Source organism: Mesocricetus auratus, unplaced genomic scaffold (assembly GCF_017639785.1).
Source record: "Mesocricetus auratus isolate SY011 unplaced genomic scaffold, BCM_Maur_2.0 Super-Scaffold_100003, whole genome shotgun sequence".
Classification (NCBI taxonomy): Eukaryota; Metazoa; Chordata; class Mammalia; order Rodentia; family Cricetidae; genus Mesocricetus; species Mesocricetus auratus.
In genome coordinates this window covers 43082110-43103037 of record NW_024429188.1, presented here as the reverse complement: position 1 = coordinate 43103037, position 20928 = coordinate 43082110, and the positions used below count along the sequence as shown (strand labels likewise).

Here is a 20928-nt window from a genome sequence, read left to right as displayed (position 1 = left end):
GAAACATTGTTAGTTTGGCTAGCAGTGAACCAAAGTAAAAGCTTAAAAGAAACATTGTTACTTTGGCTATGGGCGTTTCTCAGTCGCACCCAATTTTTTTTTTTTTGGCTCTGAATGAGCTGCTTGGTTCTAAGAATTTAAGATTTTTGGAAGTTAGGGAGAGATCTTGATTTTGCATGGGACCAAGGAACAATATGGAAAATACACAGAAAGTCTGGATACTGAATGCTATTGTGTTTTTCAGTTTTTGATTGCTTAGGAAGGAACAACTGCTAAAGTACACTTGATTATAAATGCTGCTGAATTAATTCAACTTATATCTTTTAAAAATGCCTTGACTTCAAAATTTAAAGATATGTTACTTTGGAAAGGAGTTGTTGTTTATGTTTCTACAGAAAATTAAAAGCTAAGGATTCCTTCCAGGCTTCTGTGGTTTAATGAACCAAGACCCCCGGAAACAGTGGGCCAGGTGTTCCAACAACTGAAACAGCTAAGATGATACAGCTTTACAGACCCCAAAAGTAAGGACTTATACAGGTTTCTGAGTTTTGTCATGATCCCTATGGTATGAACAGCGCCCCCTTCCAGCACGAAGCAGTTTGGACCATTAAAGGTAACTGTACAAGCAGAAGCACAGGCCAGCTGAGATCAATGTTAGAAGCACAGGCCAGCTGAGATCAATGTTCTTACTTTCCCCTCCCTCACTGCAGGCTTGGCATGTCTTTTCCCACTGCGATTAGTGAAGCGGTCAACTTAATATATAATAACTTACTACCTTACTAATGCTACTCAGCTTTCTCCAGCTGCCTCACACCACCTGGGCCTATTTTAGCCAGTTAATGCTGCCCTGATTAGAATCTATTACAGCCAGTGTGGTATTAGTCGCTTTACCCCTCTACTCATTAAATGCTACCCAGTCTACCAGCCATGCAAGTGGCTTGCAGGAAAAAGGAAAAGAAAAGGGAAAAAGAAAAAAACTATGACAGGTATTGAAGTGAAGGGCTGTTGCAGACCTACTGCTCCACTGCCATACCAGGAAGTGGAACAGCCTACTCAGGGTCCATGCTCTGGATGGTCCTTTTTTCCAGGGACATGGAAGCAAGTACGTATGGAATTACGGCTTGCTTTCCATGTGTTCCAAGATCAGGATGCAAGGCAAAGCACTGCACTCTGAGTCAGCTAATAGTGACCCAGAGAAGAGCACGTCTGATTGCATGCGGGTAGGTACCCAAAGAACATCCCGCCTCAAAAACGTCCAGCCTCTGAAAAAAAAGGGTATCCAACGGGTCTGATGCTCGTTGGGTGGATGACACCAAATGAGAAAGCAGTACAATGTCCCTGTCTATGTCAGAGATCAGACCTCTACTCTTGCCTGTTGCGTTTAAAACAAAAAAGGGGGAACTGTAGAGAGCTACAAAGTGCCTCACCCTTAAGATGGCACTGGCTTCCACCTTCTGCTAGCCCGACAGCAGGTGCTCTCTGTGATAAACAACACCTGTATTTGGTTAAGGCTGGATATCAGGCTTGCTTCTGCGTACGTGGACCTATCTGCATGTTCCATGTGGCATACTGGGGTTGGCCCCCCAAGGGCTTTTAAGCTGTGGGTTGGCGCTCCCCCGGGAAAAGAAGATTGTTCAAGGTTTCCTGAATAAACTGCTTAAAGAAGAGTCTGGGTGTTGAGTCTTCCTTGCTGGTCGAGGCGCGTGCGACAACCATCATTCTGCTAAATTGGTATAATATGAAACTCACTCCTAGTGTCTAATGTATTTTTCTATGAAGAGATTGGTGCATCTCTCAACCTTCATCAGAGAAACATTTTTGCAGTAGATAGTGACTAACACAGTAACTCACAACTGGTCAAGGTATACAGAAAAAGAGACTGGATGTTACTCAGACCTAAACACAACATTTATATCCAAGGCTCAGAAATCATTGCAGAAAGGGAGCAGAAATAACCTAAGAGGCAGAGGTGGAGGATGGCTACAAGATGAACACAGCAGGGTAGCTGCACATGTGAATTCATAACAGCTGAGAGAGCATGTATAAGACCTGCACAATCTCAGGCCAGACTAAATTCCATCTTGGAGAATGGAATTAAATACAAAGTCTTACACATAGCTAAAAAGCTATTGCCTGCTTGGGGAGAGAGAGTTTGTTTTCTTAAAGTGTGGAGCCCCTGATGGATTGAAGACCTTCCAGTGAAGGATACACATCCAAAGTATATGTGCAACACAAATGGGAGCTGGGTCTTTTTTGTTGTTGTTTTCTTAATATACTAAGTTGGGTTAGTAGGGAAGTAGGCATGGATCTGGGAGTAATGGGTGGAGGGAGTGCATATGATCAAAATACATTGTATGAAACTCTTAAAGAACTAATAAAATGGGAAAAATAAACCTTAAAATTTGTCTTCTGTTTTATCAGAACAGCATTATCACAGCTAAGAAATTTCTTAATACCATTCAAGGACTAATCTTTGCCCAAACTTTTTAAGTTATCCTCAAAGTTTCTGCTTTGTTTCACTTTTTAAATTTTCTTGTGACAGAATTTTACTAGGCAGCACAGGCTAGCCTGGAACCAAGTAGCAGCCCAGGATAGCTACACCCTTCCTGGCAATCCTCCTTTGTTTCCCAGCTTCTGTGATCATAGACATGAGCCATCACACCAAACATGTTTAATAGCACCAGGGTGGCTTCAAGCTTGTAAATATTCTGACAGCCTCTGAAGTACTAGTATTACATGTGCGCACTCATATCTGGATTCTGAATGACTCTTTAAGCTATTTGTGCATCAAGGATCAATAGAAGTTTGCAGGATGCATTTGGTTGTTACCTGTGTAACCCTGCCCCCTCCTTCACAGTATTGACTTCAGAAAAGAACAAGATCTGAATGCCTCATGGAAAGTTCTTTTATATTTGTTTGTAACTTTGATATTTATGCATTCAGTGCTTTTTACATGTTTATCTTAGACTGGGCATGTGAAAACATCATCAGAGAAAATAAGAAATTAGTTGCAGAGTAATACCACTAATAGGATTCTGTCTGTCATGTGATGTAACCCCCCCATGAAATTAGGGTATAAACACTCATGTTACTATTTAAATGAGCAATATTTAAAACTACTAAAAACATATATGCCTGAGCAACACAAGCAAAAGTAAAAATCCATGTCAAAGAGTGTTAGACGGTTAGTAAAATGTATTATGATCATAGACAGATACAATGTAATGTAGACCAAAGTATAATGAAAAAAATGTTCAAATCATATCATCTCATTTCTTAAATATATAATTACAGACAGAAAAATATTAAATGGCATATAAAATGCATATGACAGTTTGTCTATGAATGATGATTGTTTTATAATTTTATGTATTTGTTTTTTAAAAGTTCATGGTGTATACAGTTTATAATAAGAATATATCTAAGTGTATTTTTATTTTGTTTCTGAGAATAGAACTGTGGACTTTGCAAATGCAGGGTATAAACTCTATCACTACACTATACCTGTGCCTTCTAAAAGTACTTTTTATAGGACTATATGTTCAAGGATCATTTCTAAACTTTTAAAAAGTTTTCTATTATTGAGGTAGGCTCTGCTTCACTATCCTGACATTCATTCATTCACATGACCACAAATTTTGCTCTTTCTACCAACTCTTTATTTCTTCTGGAGCCACCTGCAGCCTACATTGTTGGAAACCCTTCCAGCTCACCATCATTGTACACGGTACCCTCGTAGTCTTTCTCATAAAAGACTCCATGGGGCTGCATGCTGAATGGCTGGGAGGCACGGTTGTAGAAGACAACCTGGATGGTGTCACCCACTTCAGCCCTTATCACTGGTCCTGACAAATGGAAAGTAGAGACCATGAGAATGAAAACAAATATGAATAATGGAAACAAAAGGGTAGGGAGAGAAAAGGTAATGGAATATACACAAGATAGAGAATGCTTCCTTTTAAAATAATCTATCGTAAGCATCATGCTATTTATAATAATAAAAATCACTATTAAATCCATTATCACTTATGGTTCTCACATGTTACTCTAAGGTATAGTAGGAGAGGTTATTGCCTCCATTTTACAGATTAAATAACGTCAGGAAAGAAGTGTTGACCTATAAAAATTCTAACAGCAATTGCAAAGCCAGATCCTAAGGCCATGCCTTTCTTCTATACCACAGTCAGATCCAATTCAGCCAGTACTGACTTTATTCTCTGTTATCCCATAGTTATACTACCTGGTAAATTCAATCTAAGATATGAGCTCACTAAAATCTTAACCAAATTCTAAGCAAAGAGGATAAAGCCCTGGGACTACGTAGTCTAGGCAAAACTTCTGGAGTTCTGTGTGTTTTGCTACTCATTATCACTTCCAACCTGACTTGGGTCACTTTTAAGACAGCCAAGAAAGACAGTAGCCAGACTGTTTATAGTGGCTCGACTCCAAGGTCAGACCTTCTAGCTTGGTTTCCTATCTCAGTTTCCACATGGTCTTTATAACTGAACGACTTGGTATATATAGAGAACACCGACCAACCAAATCGCCTTCACATAAACCAATACCTCTCTTTTCTAGGGATATTTTCTCCTTACATTTATTTTCCTGTTCAGCTAATGTAGTGCTTATCATTCTTTTTTAATTCAGCGTCAACTGCAGACAAATATCCCTGGAATAATATATTATTTCCAAACTTTTCTCCCACCAAACATACTTCATTTCTTGGTTCTATGAACGGATTAGACCACATCCAACCTTCTTAAACTGCATTAATAATGTGCTTTGGACCTTCTATATGTAGTCTCCAATATCATACAACAAGCCTAGTTCTTCTCTAATAATAATGAACATGTCTATACATGGTAGGAGTGTGCTTCTGGCTCTACACTATCAGGATTTGGGATGGCCTTACTGCTTTTAAATAATTCCTCGGAGTACCTCTACCCAGGCAATTCACAGAATGTACTATGTACCATAGTGATACTAGAGAGTGGTACCAAAACATTTTATTAGTGAAAGTTTGAGAAATGATATATAATTTCCATTTCCATCTTGAACATTTATCATAAACAAAAGTCTTACAGAAAAACTCTATTTGACTATGCTTAAAAGATAATGATTTTAAAACACTCTCAGATCTGAAACACTTTTTACAAACACTTATTTCTTGGGATTCAACTTGGAAGATGCATTTACACATTACTTTAGTCACCAACAGTTTCAAGTTATTAAAATCTCCTCCTTTTGTTCCTAGTTCAGGGATATTGAGAGTTAAAGATTCCTCACCCAGAATTCCGAGATGTGCTTCTTCCTCTTGATGTACCCTTTCCTGGAATGTCTCATCTTGGAAGGCTTCATATCGAACTTTCCAATAAGTACCTCCAATTCGGCTAGAGCTCTTCTGGAAGTACTTATCTGGGCCACTGACATGTAAGAGGGTAAATGTTAAATGAATCCACAGAGTATCAAATAGAGTTCCACCTCATCCTTAAACATATAACTTCTAGATCTTTATGAACCACCTAGATTAGCTCATAACAATGAAAACACCTTCTCCGGTGATAACACTATTAAGTGGGATACAGATTTTTCTCGAACATTTCCAAAGACAAAGATCTTATTTTCAGAGAAAGTGCTGTATCTTATTTGTTTATTCTTTTTAGAAAAGAAAATTATATTGCTTCTAATTTCTATGAACTGAGACTAGTGTAGTCCTCCAGTTGCACAGCCTATATCTGTTCTTTTATTTTCCTTAATCTTTTTTGCTTTCCCTTTTTTTTTTTGGAGTTCACTGATCATGGTAAAACCCAAGAAATATAATATAATGAGAAAGTAAATATTCAAAGTCTAAGAACACATAACTACTAAGAGTCTATGGCATTTAACTGCTGGCTGTACACAGGGTGCAGGCAGGAACTGTGATCTTTGTGAGGCACAGCTGATGGCCTGTGGAGAACACAGAGGGAGGTGAGAAGGTGGGCAGAAAGAGTATGTTAACTGCTGCATTTCTGCATGGTGATTGTATTGGACAGCTTGGCTTCCTTCAAAATCACCCCCATTTTTTGAGAAGGTAATCATGAGAACAAAGCTGAAGGCACTGTGGATGGCCAGGAAAGTACAATGAAGATTTGGGCATTGCTGTTCCTGTAGATGTTGGTAAATTTCTATAACAGCCTCCTACAATCAGCTAACCAAGTCTGGATATTCATGGTGAACTGTGACTCATTAATTAGTTTAGAAGGGTTATTATGCCCTTATTTTCTGTCTGTTTCACAGGATGACTGATGAGTAGTACTGAGGTATAGGAATTGATATGTTACCAAATTGCTAAGGCACACCAATGGAATCTCTGAAGATTATCTTGGGCTTCCAAAAGTCCTATACCAACCAACAGTCTTCTGTGTCCAAGTTCACTTGCCTACTATGAAGAAGTTTCCAGAGCTCTTCTGGCCCCTCCACTCTAGATAGTTTCCAGAAACTGGGCCTTGGATGCTTAACTTTTACCCCTTTAGTAACCTTTGAGGTCACTGTTTTTACATAATGAATAGATTTTATTTCAGAGCTTCAGCAGTACATGAACATCTTGGCTGGAATATTGGTTCCTTTCTCCTTCCACACAGGTGGACCATCTCTGGTGCTGCCCCAAGGGAATAGCCACCCCCCAGCAATTAATGTTCATTTACTGTTCTTTCTATGGATCCTGATAGCTTGTTGCATTGTTACATGTCTGTGTTTCTTCGCATTTTTAAAGTGATAATCCACTAGCTTATTAGATCTTTTCTTCCTAGGAGATTCAAAAATTTCTTACCCGTTTCTCTATGAACAGCAAGCAACAGGAAAAAAAACCTGTTGTCCTTATCTAGTCGTGAATAAAGTTTCTGAAATTGTCACCCTATTATCACTGGAACTTGTGCATCTGGACACCTAACTTTGGTTTGTCAGAATTATGATCAAAATATCTTTAGATCCTAGATGCTAAAACAAACAAAAACCCTCACTAACATAATTTGTAAGTCCTAGGCAGACAGCTCGAAGGAGCAGTCGTTTCTAACCTTCTCCTCATCAGACACCTTCAAGAACTTTCCTATGCCCTCACACATCCTGCCATCACAAGGCCAGTTTTACCCCACATATACTCCAAATTTCTCTAGAGAAAATGAAGGGACGCTCTCTATAATATACATATTATTAGTAAATTACCTCATGTTCTTTAAGCTCACTGTGAGAAAGCTGAATGAGAACAACAAAACATGACAAGAGTAAAAATGCCATGAAGGAGGGTAAATTGTTAGTCAAAACACTGTGTCCCTGAACACGGGAGAGAGACAAATCATTCCCAAGTACCTTCTCAAAGCAAAAAATTCAGCTACTGATTATCCTATGATATAAAAATATAACATGCTATAACTAGGAACAACTAATTAGAAATATCACTAAGGAGAAGACATTGTACCCAGGACCCTATTTACTGGTCAGAGGCTCCAACTGACTGTTTTGGTTCCCAGGGTTTGCCCAGTCAGTTTCTATTGAAAGATATACATGTCTGGTTTGATATTTTATCATCTCCATTCTGCTTGTTGTTTCTTTTATTCTTTTATTCCTAGTTGCTGTCTGCTTAATAAAAGCCATCCATTCAAAATCAATTGCACAACTGCCAGGGTTCATTCTTCATATGGAACACTCTCCCTAGGCACCATGCAGATGTTACACAATCTTGAAATCTGTTTCTTTGTTTGTTCTTTAAAACTCACTGCTATTTAAAGAGAGGAATGCTATAGAACTTTGTGTAGAAAATCTGCATTTGTCTAATACCAAAACCAGACAAAGGCACGAACACACAAAAAGAAAAAATATATCGTTTAGAGCAATCTCGTTGATAAGCATTGATGCCATATTCCTTAATACTCATGAATGAAATCAAATATGTCATTGCTATGATCAACTTGATTTTATTCCAGGGGTGCAGTGATACTTCAAAATATGCAAATTAACACATAAAAATCAGTAGTCTACCTATACACCAACAGTAAACATGCTGAGAAAGAAATCAAATTACCGAGCCCACCAAAATTGCCTCCAAAGTTATTTTGGAAAAAAATTTAACCAAGGAAGCAAACAACCCCTACAATGCAAACTTTTAAGCACTCAAGAAATAAATTAATCATGACTCTAGAGATAGAAATAAATCACATACACATGAACAGGAAGAATTAATACTGTGAAAATAGTTATGCTATAGATTCGATGCAATGTCCATCAAAATTTGTCAACCTGCACAGAAACAGGAAAAAAAATCTTAAAATTCATTTGGAAGCATGAAAGATCCCAGATCATCAAGGCAAGGCAATGGGGAACACACAAAGAAAATAATGCTAGAGGTATTCACCATAACTGATTTCAAGTTACATTACAAACCTATAATTATAACAATAATTAAAGAAAAAGAAAGGGCAGGTATATGGGAGGACTTAGAGGGAGGAGAGGGAAGGGGAAAATTATGTAACTATATTATATCTCACTACATTAAAAATAGCAAGCCAGTTATCAAAAAAAACATCAGAAGCAGAATGGTGCTTCAACAAATACTGACATGAAGATAAATGGAACACAATCAAAGATTCACATAAGCCCACCCACTCAGTTACAGTGCCCTGAAGTTTTACAAAGATGTCAAAAACACATGTTGGAGAAAAGACTGACTTTTCAACAAATAGTGCTAGCAAAATTGGATGCCCACATGTAGAAAATTGAAATTAGATTTGTATTCCTCACCCTGCTCAAAAATCAAGTCCAAACGGATCAAGGATCTTAATGTAAGACTTGAATTTCTAAACTGCTAGAGGGTAGAGAAAGAAAAACAATAAAACTATATAGCCATAGATAATGGCTTTCTGAGGACTACAGTCATTTAGAATATAAGGCTGACACTGAGAAATGGAAACATAACATTTCCCTTTTTTGTCTGAAATAAAAAGGGTTATAAATAATACAAGAAAAACTATGCACAGTAAGTACAATAACTATATGTAATGTGTATGGCAATAAATATATCAACAATGTCTAATCCATTAAAAATTAACAAATTCATAGAAAATACTCCTTATGTATCCTATCTTGGTGAGTCCAAAAGGTTGTACCTAATTTGCTTCTATTTTAACTTATATTACCAAAACTATCTTTTTATGTCTCTCAACCGTATACACTTTACATTTCTTTCCTGAATCTGGTAACAAGGAAAACTATAAAGTCGTCAACTCCATCAGAATCCCAAGAAGGAAATAATATTACTTGAGTAAGCAGGAAGCATGAGCAACCGAATTCCAAAAAAATGTGAGAAATGACAGAAACAACTGGCTGCCTGGAGAGTCACGCAAGTTTCCTCTTCAATGTTGAGGCATCCATCCTCAGCTTATATGCCTAGCATATCTGCCATACTTTTCTGTGAAGTAGGGTTTTCTGAAGGGCTATCCTACCTTCTTGTGGCCAAGTTCAGCTGTTAATTTTTTGTGTGTCTTGCTTGTCCAATTTGGACAGCATACTGTCAGCATCAAGGCAAGAACACTTTCTTGCCCAGTGGCTAACTTTTGCCACAAAGAAAGTAAACTCCATGTGGAGTTTCTTTGATGCCCATCATCTTCTCTAAAGTAGATTGGTGCTGCCAGGAACATACATGACTCATTGTCATAAAAAGAGAAAAAAATCTATGTTATTAAAACATATTAATTGTCATATTCTGTTGATCTCTGAAGCGTTTGAAGACCACCTATCTATCTAAAATATATCTCTGTTTGACCTTGAAACCATACCTAATATGACTACAAGTTCAGTTGTAATAGGTAACTAATAGCTAAACTAAATTTCCTTATTATTCTAAATAGCTGATAATAATAACCTTCAAGGGCTAAAAATTTATATTACATTGTTAAATGATTTGAATTGGTACAATGCCTTGAATAAAATTAGAAATGTAAGTACTGTATGTTCTAGCAAGATAAACTTAGTTTTGTATCAATGTACAAAAAAATCCAAGCCAATGCAAAATATTTAAAACTAGTAGTTGCCTTTTTGGTTTAAAATCTCTTTTGTATGTGTTGTATTGCATGTGCACATGATGCATGCATACAAGTATGTAAGTGCATATGCTCATGTGTGTACATGAAAAGTCCGGAGAAAGACAGTGTCTTCCTCTCTTGTTGTTTCCCCTTACTACCTTGAGATAGTATGTCATTTGCCTCTTCACTAGGCTGGATGGCTTTTGGGATCTACCTGTCTCTATGCCCCATTGTTGGGGTTTATAAGCATGAGTAGCTATGTCCAATTTTTCATGTAGGTGTTGGAGACTCAAACTCAAGTTTACATGCTTGCAGAACAAACCCTATTCTCTACTGAGCCATCCACCCACTCCCTGAACAGACAGTTCTCAAACAAAGAATACAAATGGTCAATAAACACATATAAAACTGTGTTCCAATTGGTGTTATCCCTTTAGATCACTCGAGGTCGCTCTGGTGCCTGATCTGTATTCGATCCTATGATTCCCTCTTCCCCCTATTCTACCCCCACCCCCTCAACTTCCTTTTCCCCCATGACCAACTCTCTTCCTCTTCACCCCCTCTCTTTTTCCCAGGTCCCACTCCCTCCCACCCCTCGCCGTGGAGAGACCACCTCGAATGCCCATTCCTGATAATGAACTTGATGTCTATAACCATCCGGGAGCCTTCATCCTGTGACTGATGGAAGCAGAGGCAAACACACAATTAATCACTGAACTGAACCCAAGGAACGCAGTGACAAAGAGAGAGGAGTGATGAGCAAATTGGCAAAGAATGGGCTGGCAAAACCAGCAGAGACAGCTGATCTGAACAGGGGAGAGCTCTTGGACCCCAGACTGATAGTGGGGAGGCCAGCAAGGGACTGATCTGGGCCCCCCAAATGTGAGTGTCAGCGAGAAGGCCTGGGCAACCTATGGGGCCCTGAGCTGTGGATCAGTGTCTATCCCTGATATACAAACAGTCTTCGTGTGCCTATAGCACAAAGAGGGATGCTCTCTCAGCCTGGACTCTTAGGGGAGTGCCTGGACCCTACCCAGAGTAAAATGACAGACTCTGATATCCCCTATGTGGATGGATTTGGCAATAGGGTGGGAGGGTGGGGGGGGGAAGGGGAGTGCGGGAGGAGGGGAGGGAGAGGGAACTGGGATTGACATGTAAAACAAGCTATTTAAAATTTTAAAAAAATCAAAAAAAAAACTGCGTTCCGTCTCATCTCAAAACTACACTGAGTTGCTACCTTACATCTGGTAGAATATCAGTCATGAAGACAAAAAACAATAGTAAATGTTGATTCAGGTGTGGAAACAAGGAAACTTTTATACACTGCAGATTGGAATGTAAACCAGTCAAGCCACTATGGAAATCAGTATGGAGGACTCTCAAAAAAACGAAGAAAGGAAGGAAGGAAGGAAGGAAGGAAGGAAGGAAGGAAGGAAGGAAGGAAACATCACCTAAAAATAGATCTATCATATAACCCAGGTGTGCCATGGCTGGGTATTTACTCAAAGGACCAAGAAATTCAACATATCACAGAGATTCTTGCTCACCAGTGTTTACTGAAGCATTATGCACAATAGGCAAGCTATGAAATCTACTTACATTCCCAACAACACAGAAATGGATAAGGAAAATATGGTGTGTATACACAGTGGAATTTTTACAGCCATCATACAGGATGAAGCATACTAATTGCAGAAAAATGGATACACTGGAGATAATAATGCTAATCGAATTAAGCTAGTTTCCAAAAGATAAATATTGTATGTTTTCTATGCTCTGTGCTTCCTAGATTTTATAGTCACTTGAAATTATGCATGTATACATGACAGAAAGGTAGTATCAGAAATAAAGGGAATTAACTATTCACAGAAATAAATGATACTAATGGGAAGGGGAAGGAGTGAGAAGAGGGAGGTTAGGGAAGAACAGGGTGGGAATCATATACCTACTATACAGTATACATACATGTAAGGAAAAGTTAAAAAGCAGAACATAAAATAAAGATCATTGCTATTACTGACAATAAGTTCTACCAATTTATATTATGATTCCTTCCAGTATTCATTTTCCAATAAACAAGCAAAAATATTAGGAATGAGCCAATCTGGCTTTCTAATTAGCAACTATTAAACGCCTTGCTGCCTGAGCTGCTGTGGGAAAAAGGAGTATCAGTCTAATAACCAGCCAGACGATACTTGTAGGAGCACCAACTATTGATGCCTTGAGACATGACGATAACAGCTGATTGTCTTGGCTCCTAGAGGTACAGTTCTAGCCAAGACTGTCTGAAATAATTTGTGCCAGACTTTTTGCAATCAGAAGTCTTGATACAACATTTCCACCTTACTCAAATTGGGAACCATTTCCATGGAGTGGGGCAGTGCTATGACTGATCAGAAATACAGCCTAATTGACTGGGATTGTAAAATGAATGGTTATAATTGACAAATCAAATGCCTATGATTTGATCCAAATTTGCCTTCTCAAACTATAGAATCAGGCAATCTAAGCTTACTCAGAAAGTCAGCAAGAAGACACTATACTGTGCTGCCTCTCCTATATTGCAGCATTGGTTCCAGTAAACATTTCTTTCAAATGTCTTTTACCTATTTTTGTTGTTATTGTGTGGTCTTAATGTGAAAAATTGGCAGTGGAAGTAGTCTAAACTAACAAGTTTATATTGCTTGAGATAAACATTGATGCCATAGGCCCCATACTAACCCATGCACTGCCTAGTTGTTTGGTAGTTGAACAAGTTCCTGCCTTCAACAATAACTTGATCTCAGATCAGTGACTGACAGCTGAAGAATATACACAGGTAAAACTTGAATACAATACCATTCAGTGCCACACATGGGCACTGTACAAACTCAACATTGCCAAGCACCACCTTTACTTTCAATGTTGCTTCTGATCCCTGATACTGGGCTTCTGTTGACCAGACCAGCATGCATTTCTGAGCCCCAAGCTTCCAAATACAAAGTATTGGTACTTTCATTGTTGTTTCATAGCTGAAGAAGAACAGGCAGCCTTGAAGACAGTCCCAGAAGCTAATGCCGTATTTCTAGGAAGAATTTCAAACAGACCTGCTTGCAACCACTGCCTAGTTTGGGAGCCCAGGGCCAGGATCCCCAGTACAGAGTACTGGCAAATGCCATTTAATAGCTGAAGAAATAGCATTTGTGGAGGCCTCATATCTGCACAGTAGCAGGGCCCAAAGGCCTGAATTCACCCAACAGTGTTAACATGATAGCTGTAGAATACCTGATAACTCCTCGTGGAAATCAAGAATTCTGCTTTCAGTGAGAGGGGGCACTCTATCCCTAAATGATCCCTACCATGTCCCATGCTCAGTTTCTGAACAACGCAGACTCCCAACCAGCAGCAGGAGCCACAGATGTACCATGGCTCCAAGTATATAGAGATCGATAACCCAAGATTTGCAGAAAACAATGACAGCTGAGGAACAAATGAATGGTTTGAAAGTAGCCAGTTCAGAAAAAAGACCCAAAATGGAATGGGAAAGACTGAGAGAGCAGACTGAAAGAAGCCAGAAGAGAGTTACCAATAGAGTTCCAAATAGCTCCTAAATCATCAGGATCAAGGACTTCAGATTCCAGACTAAGAAACAAAATTAGCTCTTGCCAAAAGCCAAGAGTTCATATACTCTTTTCCCATTTGTTAAATCCAAAATTAAGGACTGGAATAAAGAGGGTGATGCTTCTGCTGCTTCTATCTGCCTGTGACCATCATTTGCTGATGTCAAACACTGGAAAAAACACAAAAGAGGCTAGAAACCAACATTTGAAAACTTCTTGCCTGTCTGTGATTTCTATGCAGGTAGATGGAATGAATCCCAATCTACCTGCTATATTTCACCCTACAGTCAAGCAAGCCCAATCTATTCAATACCCCGTATTCTATTCTAACTTATCGTCCCATATTTTATTCTCATTTATCAAGAATATATTTAGATGGATGAACACATTAGTGTATGCTTTCAGTCCCCAGAGGCATGTAGTTCTAGGTAGTCCAGAACCTGAGGCAGGATGGTCATTTGAGTCCAGGAATTAAAGACCAGCCATAGAAACATAATTGGACCCATTTTTATTAAGAGAAAATAAAAATCCTTCATTCTAACATGAAAACCTACTAAGTGAGTAAGCCTACATGGAGCTTTTTGACAGCATTTCAGAATTTCAATGCCAACTTTGAAGGTTTCTCTATATTCACTTCATTTCTTACTGGGAGAATGGTATCCAAGTATCTTCCCTATGTCTTGCCCTAGTAATCTACCAAGTGCTACCTCTATAAAAGAACTTGCACTGACAATGGCCTAATACGCTGGAAACTTAAGGCCTGGCAACCGAGTGAAGAACTAACCTGCTCTAACCTTTGTACATGTGGCTCATATATAAAGGAAAGGAAACTGGAGAAGTTTCTACAAAAGAATGGACATTGGCTCACCACAAGCAGCCTCTATTTCCCCATATATTTCTCAAGGTGTTTTTGTAATACCCATGCTCACTTGTTCTCCTTAGAAAATGATAAGAAAGAGAAAGGAGACAAATAATTGATAAAAATGAAGAAAAGTCATTTTGATTGATGAGGAACTGGTTCTACCTGGGCTTTTCATTCTAAACATGGCCACATATTTAGCAGTGACAACATCAAATTATATTTGAAACATTAATTGAATACACTTGCAGAAGGTTTGCTACATACTGCAAACAAGAAAATCACAAAAAAATTGGATTACAATAGCAATTCCATCGAGGCAAGGCTGTTACCCTGCAAGTAAAGAGATTTAAAGGAGGAGTATAACAGGTATTTGGGTAGGAGTAGGTAGAGGATCCCTCTGTCTCTTACCTTCCTGGCTCTCTCAAACTCTTCCCAGTTCTGCCATCATGCCCCATTGGGCCATAGTCCCATTGAATCTCATGGGCCTCAATGAAATATTGACGAACTTTGCCTGTGAGTTGGTCCACAGGTGGGTTCGTGGAGCAAGAGTCGACCTTATAGAGGGCCTGCATGCCACCTGGAAAAAAACACATCTTTCCTTTTCTACAGCTAAAATTCCTACTCAGGGCCATGCTTTTCCTTGTCTTTATCTCCTCCCATCATCTTCTAGTTTCTTTACTGCTATCTCCAAATAAGCCACTTTTCCTGACTCAAGAGTCTGGCTAGTAGAAAGAGAGAGTGCAGGCAATAACTGATGCACTTAAGGTCTTCATCCTATCCTCTGCAAAAGATCTATGTCTCGGCAACATCATAAAGACTCAAGTCAGGACATAAAAGTTAAAGCCAACTATGCGTCACTATCTGAAAGAACTTAGATAAGCTCTCAGTCTGAGCATCCCGTCTTTTGTAAGTGAAGAGAATAAAGAAATCTGCCTCAGAGGCATGCATGCCTGGTTGGAGTAATGTAGACATTGGGACTTTGGATGAGACAAGCAGTTGAACTCTTTACATGGGGCTTGATGGGCCATCCTAATAGGAACATGGAGGACACTAATGCTGAGGGTGATTTGAACTGTGAAGGCCTGGTTCAAGAGGTATCAAAGAAGAATAATAGCATGTGGCTGAAAGACTATTCTTATGATATATGGCAAAACAGAAATCTAGGGAAGATGTAACTGAACAAGGGGTTCATGTTCCAGCCCCAGTAAGCAGCAGAACTTAGCAGCTTTGGTCATATGGTTCTGGATTTAGAGTTAAAGATAGAAAAAAGATAGACTAAGGAAAGCCACTCAATACTAAGGAAAGCCACTGAGACCAGGCATGTTTCAGGGGTGTCCCTGCATGGAGGCCTAGAAATGCCATTGTGTGAAGCTGTGAAGGGGAAGCCTGGATTGCCATACAGAACACAAGACATTGGAGATGCCAAAGCCATAGGATACCTACTGAGAAAAGTTGCTAACAGGGAATGGAGTGAGCCCAAGAGAGAGACATGTATTGCAGTCAACAAAGCTGAAAGCAATTGGAGATCTGAAGAGCGCTTTCACATCAGAAAAGGAGATGCAGAGTTTGATGTTTGTCCAGTTGGTTTTTGGTCTTGCTTTAGTCCAGTATTTCCTATGTTCCCTTTCCTCCCTTTTGGAATGGTAATGTATATACTGTGCCATTATGTATTGGGAGCATGTGATCTGCCTTTTTATTTTTATTTTATAAGAGATTACAGGTAAGAGATTGCCATGAGTCCCAGAAGAGACTTTGCACACTGGACTTTCGCTGGATTAAAACTGTTATAGACTATGGGGACTTTTGAAGTTGTACTAAATGTGTTTTGCATTATGATATAGCTATAAGTTCGTGGGAGGCCAGGGAGTGGAAATGAGATAGTTTGAATAAAAGTGGCCCCCATAGGCCCATAGGAAGTGGCACTATTAGGAGGTATGGCTTTGCTAGAGTAGGTGTAACTTTGTTGGAGAATGTATGTGACTAAGGAGCTAATTTTGGATGTGAAAATACTCAATCCAGGTCTAGTGTGACTGTCACTTCCGACTGCCTGCAGATACAGATGTAGAATTCTCAGACACCTCTTCAACACCATGTCTGCCACCATGCTTCCAGAAATAACAATAATGGATTAAACCTCTGAACTATAAACCAGGCCCCAATTAAATTTTTTCCTTTTATTAGAGTTGTTGTGCTCATGATGTTTCTTCATGGCAATATATCCCTAACTGAGACAGGAAAATTCAACCCCCAAAAAATGGTTCTAAATTTACTCAGCACATTAATGGCAGAGTCAAGAAATAGCCTAAGTATCTGACTTCATACTAGTTATTTACAACAAGAAGTCTCAAAGACCTATTAGGTAGATGGCTCCAAGCTAGAAGGCCCACTTCCCACTGACCATTAACTACACTTTCCTCACATATTCCAAGGGTGAAAAATGTTAGACCTTACTTTTCCAGTGGCTATTCACTCCACAGCTAATTAACCAGGTTCCAGATTTCTGGGGCACCATATCAGCAGTCACAAAGGTGGCTGGAAAAAGGTGAGCAACGTCAGTGCGGTGTCCACGGGTAGTCAGCATCTGTCCATGGAAGAAAGCTGTGTGGACGTCTATTTCATTGCCCATGCCAAACAAGTGCCAGGCTACATGCTTCTGTGCACACATCCTTAGTTCTGGTAAGTTCCCAAAGACAAACCCATTGATTGCTGCAGAAGAAAAATTCAGAAATTAGGAAAAGACAGATAAATGGGAGAATCATTTATCATCTGACAAAAAGAGTAGATAGCATCCAAATGAAGGTTTAAAGAACACACTACACTGATGAGCAAAGGGGTCAAGACTGGGCTGGTGTAACACACAAAAACAGCTGACCTGAACAAGGGGGAGCTCTTAGACCTCAAACTGATGGCTGGGTGGACATCATGAGACTGACCCAGACTCCCTGAACGTGGGTGTCAGTGAGGAGGCCTAGGTAATCTATGGGGCCTTGGGTATTATTTATCCCTGGCGTACAAACAGACTTTGAGTGCCCATACCACAATGAGGGATGCTCTCTCAGCGTGGACTCTTAGGGGAGGGCCTAGGCCCTGGCCTGGATGAAATGACAGACTGTAGAGATGCTCCATGGAGGACCTCACCCTCCCTGGGGATCACAGTGGAGATTGGGTGAGGGACCGGGGGTTCTGGTGGGGAAGGCGGGGAGGAGGAGAGGGACAGGGAGCTTTGACATGTGAAGCAAGCCTTTTTCTAACTTAAATAAAAAAATGGAAGAAAAAAACAAAAAAGAACATACTACACTGAATGTATGTCTTGTTTCATGTAAATTTGAGAAACAATTAAAATAGACAAATATTATTAGTCAATCAAAAAATTGAGAAAACCAAGACATTAAAAGTGAAGTTACTTCCATGCAAGAACTACAGATCTATTAATTAATAAAATCAGTATTCCAAATCCAGTGATCTAAGGAATTTCTGTAAGATATTTTTCCCAAGCCATTCTTTCATTTCTGGCCAGTTTCCTTTTGAAATTTCCATAGTATGACTGTTACATTACCTTACTATCATGGCCACTGGAATCTATCTCTATAAAACTCAAGATAAATTTAAACTAACCAGTCCATCCTTTGTTTCTTTCTACTAAAATTTCAGTTCCTTTATTGCTTTGAGTGCATCCCTATATCCAAAAGTAGCAAATAACTTCCTTCACTAACAAAAACAAAGTCAGGATATTTCTTTTCCTAAAATCAGTTCTCTGTTCATGACTGGGGATTCTGTAATTTTATTTATCTTTAATTTAATATAATTAATCTTTAATTTGATGTAACCAATTCTTTTATAGACATTAGCCAATTATCCTTTGAACTTCAGACATGCTGACCCTGCATAATTTGTGGGGAATTGCATTCATGCTCTCCCGATTAAAAAAAAAATAGATACGAGCCAATAGTAGAATATAAAGAATGTATCTTGAAAGTAATCGTTTTCTCCACAAAGTAGATAATTTTGCCATCTTTCATCCTTTTAAAATCAAAGCAATATTAATTTCTTATATCAGCGGGCAACTCACTCAGGTGACTATGTCATATATGATTCAGAATCAATAATCCTGTCTATTCTTCACTATGAAAAAGATAATATTAATGAGCCAGGGTACAGCCCATATAACTGGAGAGATCAGAGGAAAGATTTAAGTTGTGCCATTTTCGATCCATAATGATATGATCCTCAATATTTTCTAAGACAAAAGAAAGTCCACCTGCCCTCCATCTTTCCACCTATCTTGAACTTTGTATTAAAGGGACAATGAGATTTCCAGAGATCTACAAGGATGGAACCAACTGGCAAACTAAGCAATAGTGGAGAGACTACCTTAAATGCCCCTCCCTGATAATGAGTTTAACGACTACTTTATATGCCATCCTAGAATCTCCATCCAGTGACAGATGGAAGTAATGACAGACGCCCACAGATAAACACTGAACTGAACTCCTGAAACCTAGTGACAGAGAGGGAGGAGTGATGAGCAAAGAGGTCAAGACTGGGCTGGTGAAACCCACAGAGGCTGCTGACCTGAACAAGAGGGAGCTCTTGGACACCAGACTGATGGCTGAGAGGCCAGCATGGGACTGATCCAGACCCCCTGAATGTGGGTATCAGTGCGGAGACCTAGGCAATCTTTGGGGCTCTGGGTAGTAGATCAGTACTTATCCCTTGCACACAAATGGATTTCGGGGACCCATCCCACAATGAGGAATGATTTCTCAGCCTGGGCCCTCCCTGGAACGAAATGACAGACTCTAGAGATCCCCCATGGAGTCTGTCTGTCTAGAGTGGGGGGTATTGGGCGTGGAGGGGAGGGAGAGGGAGTATATAATAAAAAAGTGTTTCAAAAAAGGACAACACATATGAATGAATCAGACAAATAGTAGAGCAAATGGAAACTCTACATAAGAGTCTCCATTGTCACAATGCAGCCACTTCCTCCTAGCTCACCATGCATCCTGTTGCTCTCTTGAAAGGCTCCATCATCTTTGTCCACCGAGGCAGGATCTGAGCAGTACGTAGCAATGTTGTCATCAAGGTGCCAACTAAGGTTCTCATCTACCACACTGAAGAGAAGGAAGAAATTGTAGTCCACATCCTTCCTCTGAGGTGGGGAGTTACCATCCAGGGTACCTGGGCAAGCATAAAAATATCCTTGATAATAGGCTACAAGGCAAGGCATTCTCATAAGAAAACATAGGAAAAGAGGGAAAAGGATCTTATAGGTTTATCAACAACAGAAAATGTTTCTGATGCCAGTTTTTATTTCCAAACTTGCCGGATGAATCTATGGCATAAAGGAGGAAAATACAGATTCTAGAATAATTTCCTCCCATCATGCTCAGTGTTTAATGTTTAAACTTAATACAATTCCTTCAATACCCTGGCCTTCAGTCCTGACTACACTTTGAGAATAACCCATTCAAAATCATGCAGCTGAATACTTGAATCCTAGTGGCTCCATTTTCTATCTGATTCAACTTAAGCTTTTATTAGTTACCTTACTCAAATGTGAGTTGGCTGCCATCATCAATTATTTGAATTTTAAAAGTGAAATAAATAACAGAAAAGTAGTAGAGTTATTTGGTGTTTTTTAAAGGTAATGAAACAGACACAAGAGTAGAGAGAGAGTATGGCAGGCTAATAAATGGGTACCACTCAGGTTGCTACTCAATATGATCTTGATTTAACTATCTCACTGCTTCCCATAGATGTACCAAATTGCATCTTGTGTGGTTGTCTGGGTAAGTACCTCTTTTACAGGTGATAAGAGGTCCAATGAGACCAGCTGCAATGTCTCGTGGAGCATCTACATGAGAATGGTAAATCCAGGTGAGGCATGCTGGGTCCGCAGCAGTGGGTGCATGGCCTTCTGGAATAGTCCAGTTGTAGACATGGATGCCTCCCGGGGGAACAGAATCATCTGCTTTCATGTACCCAAAAGAACCATCTGGGTACAGTGAGCCTACAAAATTAAAGTGTACAGGTCTAGCACCAGTATGAGTAAGATTACACAGATAAAGAATTAAAGAGAAGGCGTTAATCAGTGAGATCACTCATCAGGTAAAGGCACTCATCTGAGCAAGCCTGTTGACCTGAATTCAATCCCAAAAAATCCATGTAAAGCCAGAAGAAATAAAGTAACTTCACAAAGTTGTTCTCAACATGTAGACTGTGGCATTCACATGTTCTCCCAGACACACACACACACACACACAATACACACATACACAATGATAATCAATTAAGTTGGAAATTTTTTAAAAATGTGGGATACTTAGGTTAAATCTAAGGTTCAGTACTACAGTGTTCCTTACCTCTGTCCTCACATCAACAATAGGTAAAAGGGAGAAGCTACTATAAGTCATTC

The 20928-nt window shown here is 39.3% G+C and overlaps 1 protein-coding gene across 5 annotated transcripts in view; it reads right to left on the bottom strand.

The window, feature by feature from the left end:
• The window catches only part of Heph (hephaestin), a 93488-nt gene that overhangs the window by 60673 nt on the left and 11887 nt on the right, over positions 1-20928 (bottom strand). For all 5 annotated transcript variants that reach the window (XM_040744224.1, XM_040744223.1, XM_040744221.1 and 2 more), the window contains 6 exons: positions 20311-20523; positions 19509-19691; positions 16965-17219; positions 14922-15090; positions 5287-5423; positions 3714-3845 (listed from right to left, as the gene is read on the bottom strand). In XM_040744224.1, coding sequence (XP_040600158.1) covers positions 3714-3845; positions 5287-5423; positions 14922-15090; positions 16965-17219; positions 19509-19691; positions 20311-20523 — 1089 coding nt within the window. The remainder of the gene's footprint in view (positions 1-3713; positions 3846-5286; positions 5424-14921; positions 15091-16964; positions 17220-19508; positions 19692-20310; positions 20524-20928) is intronic.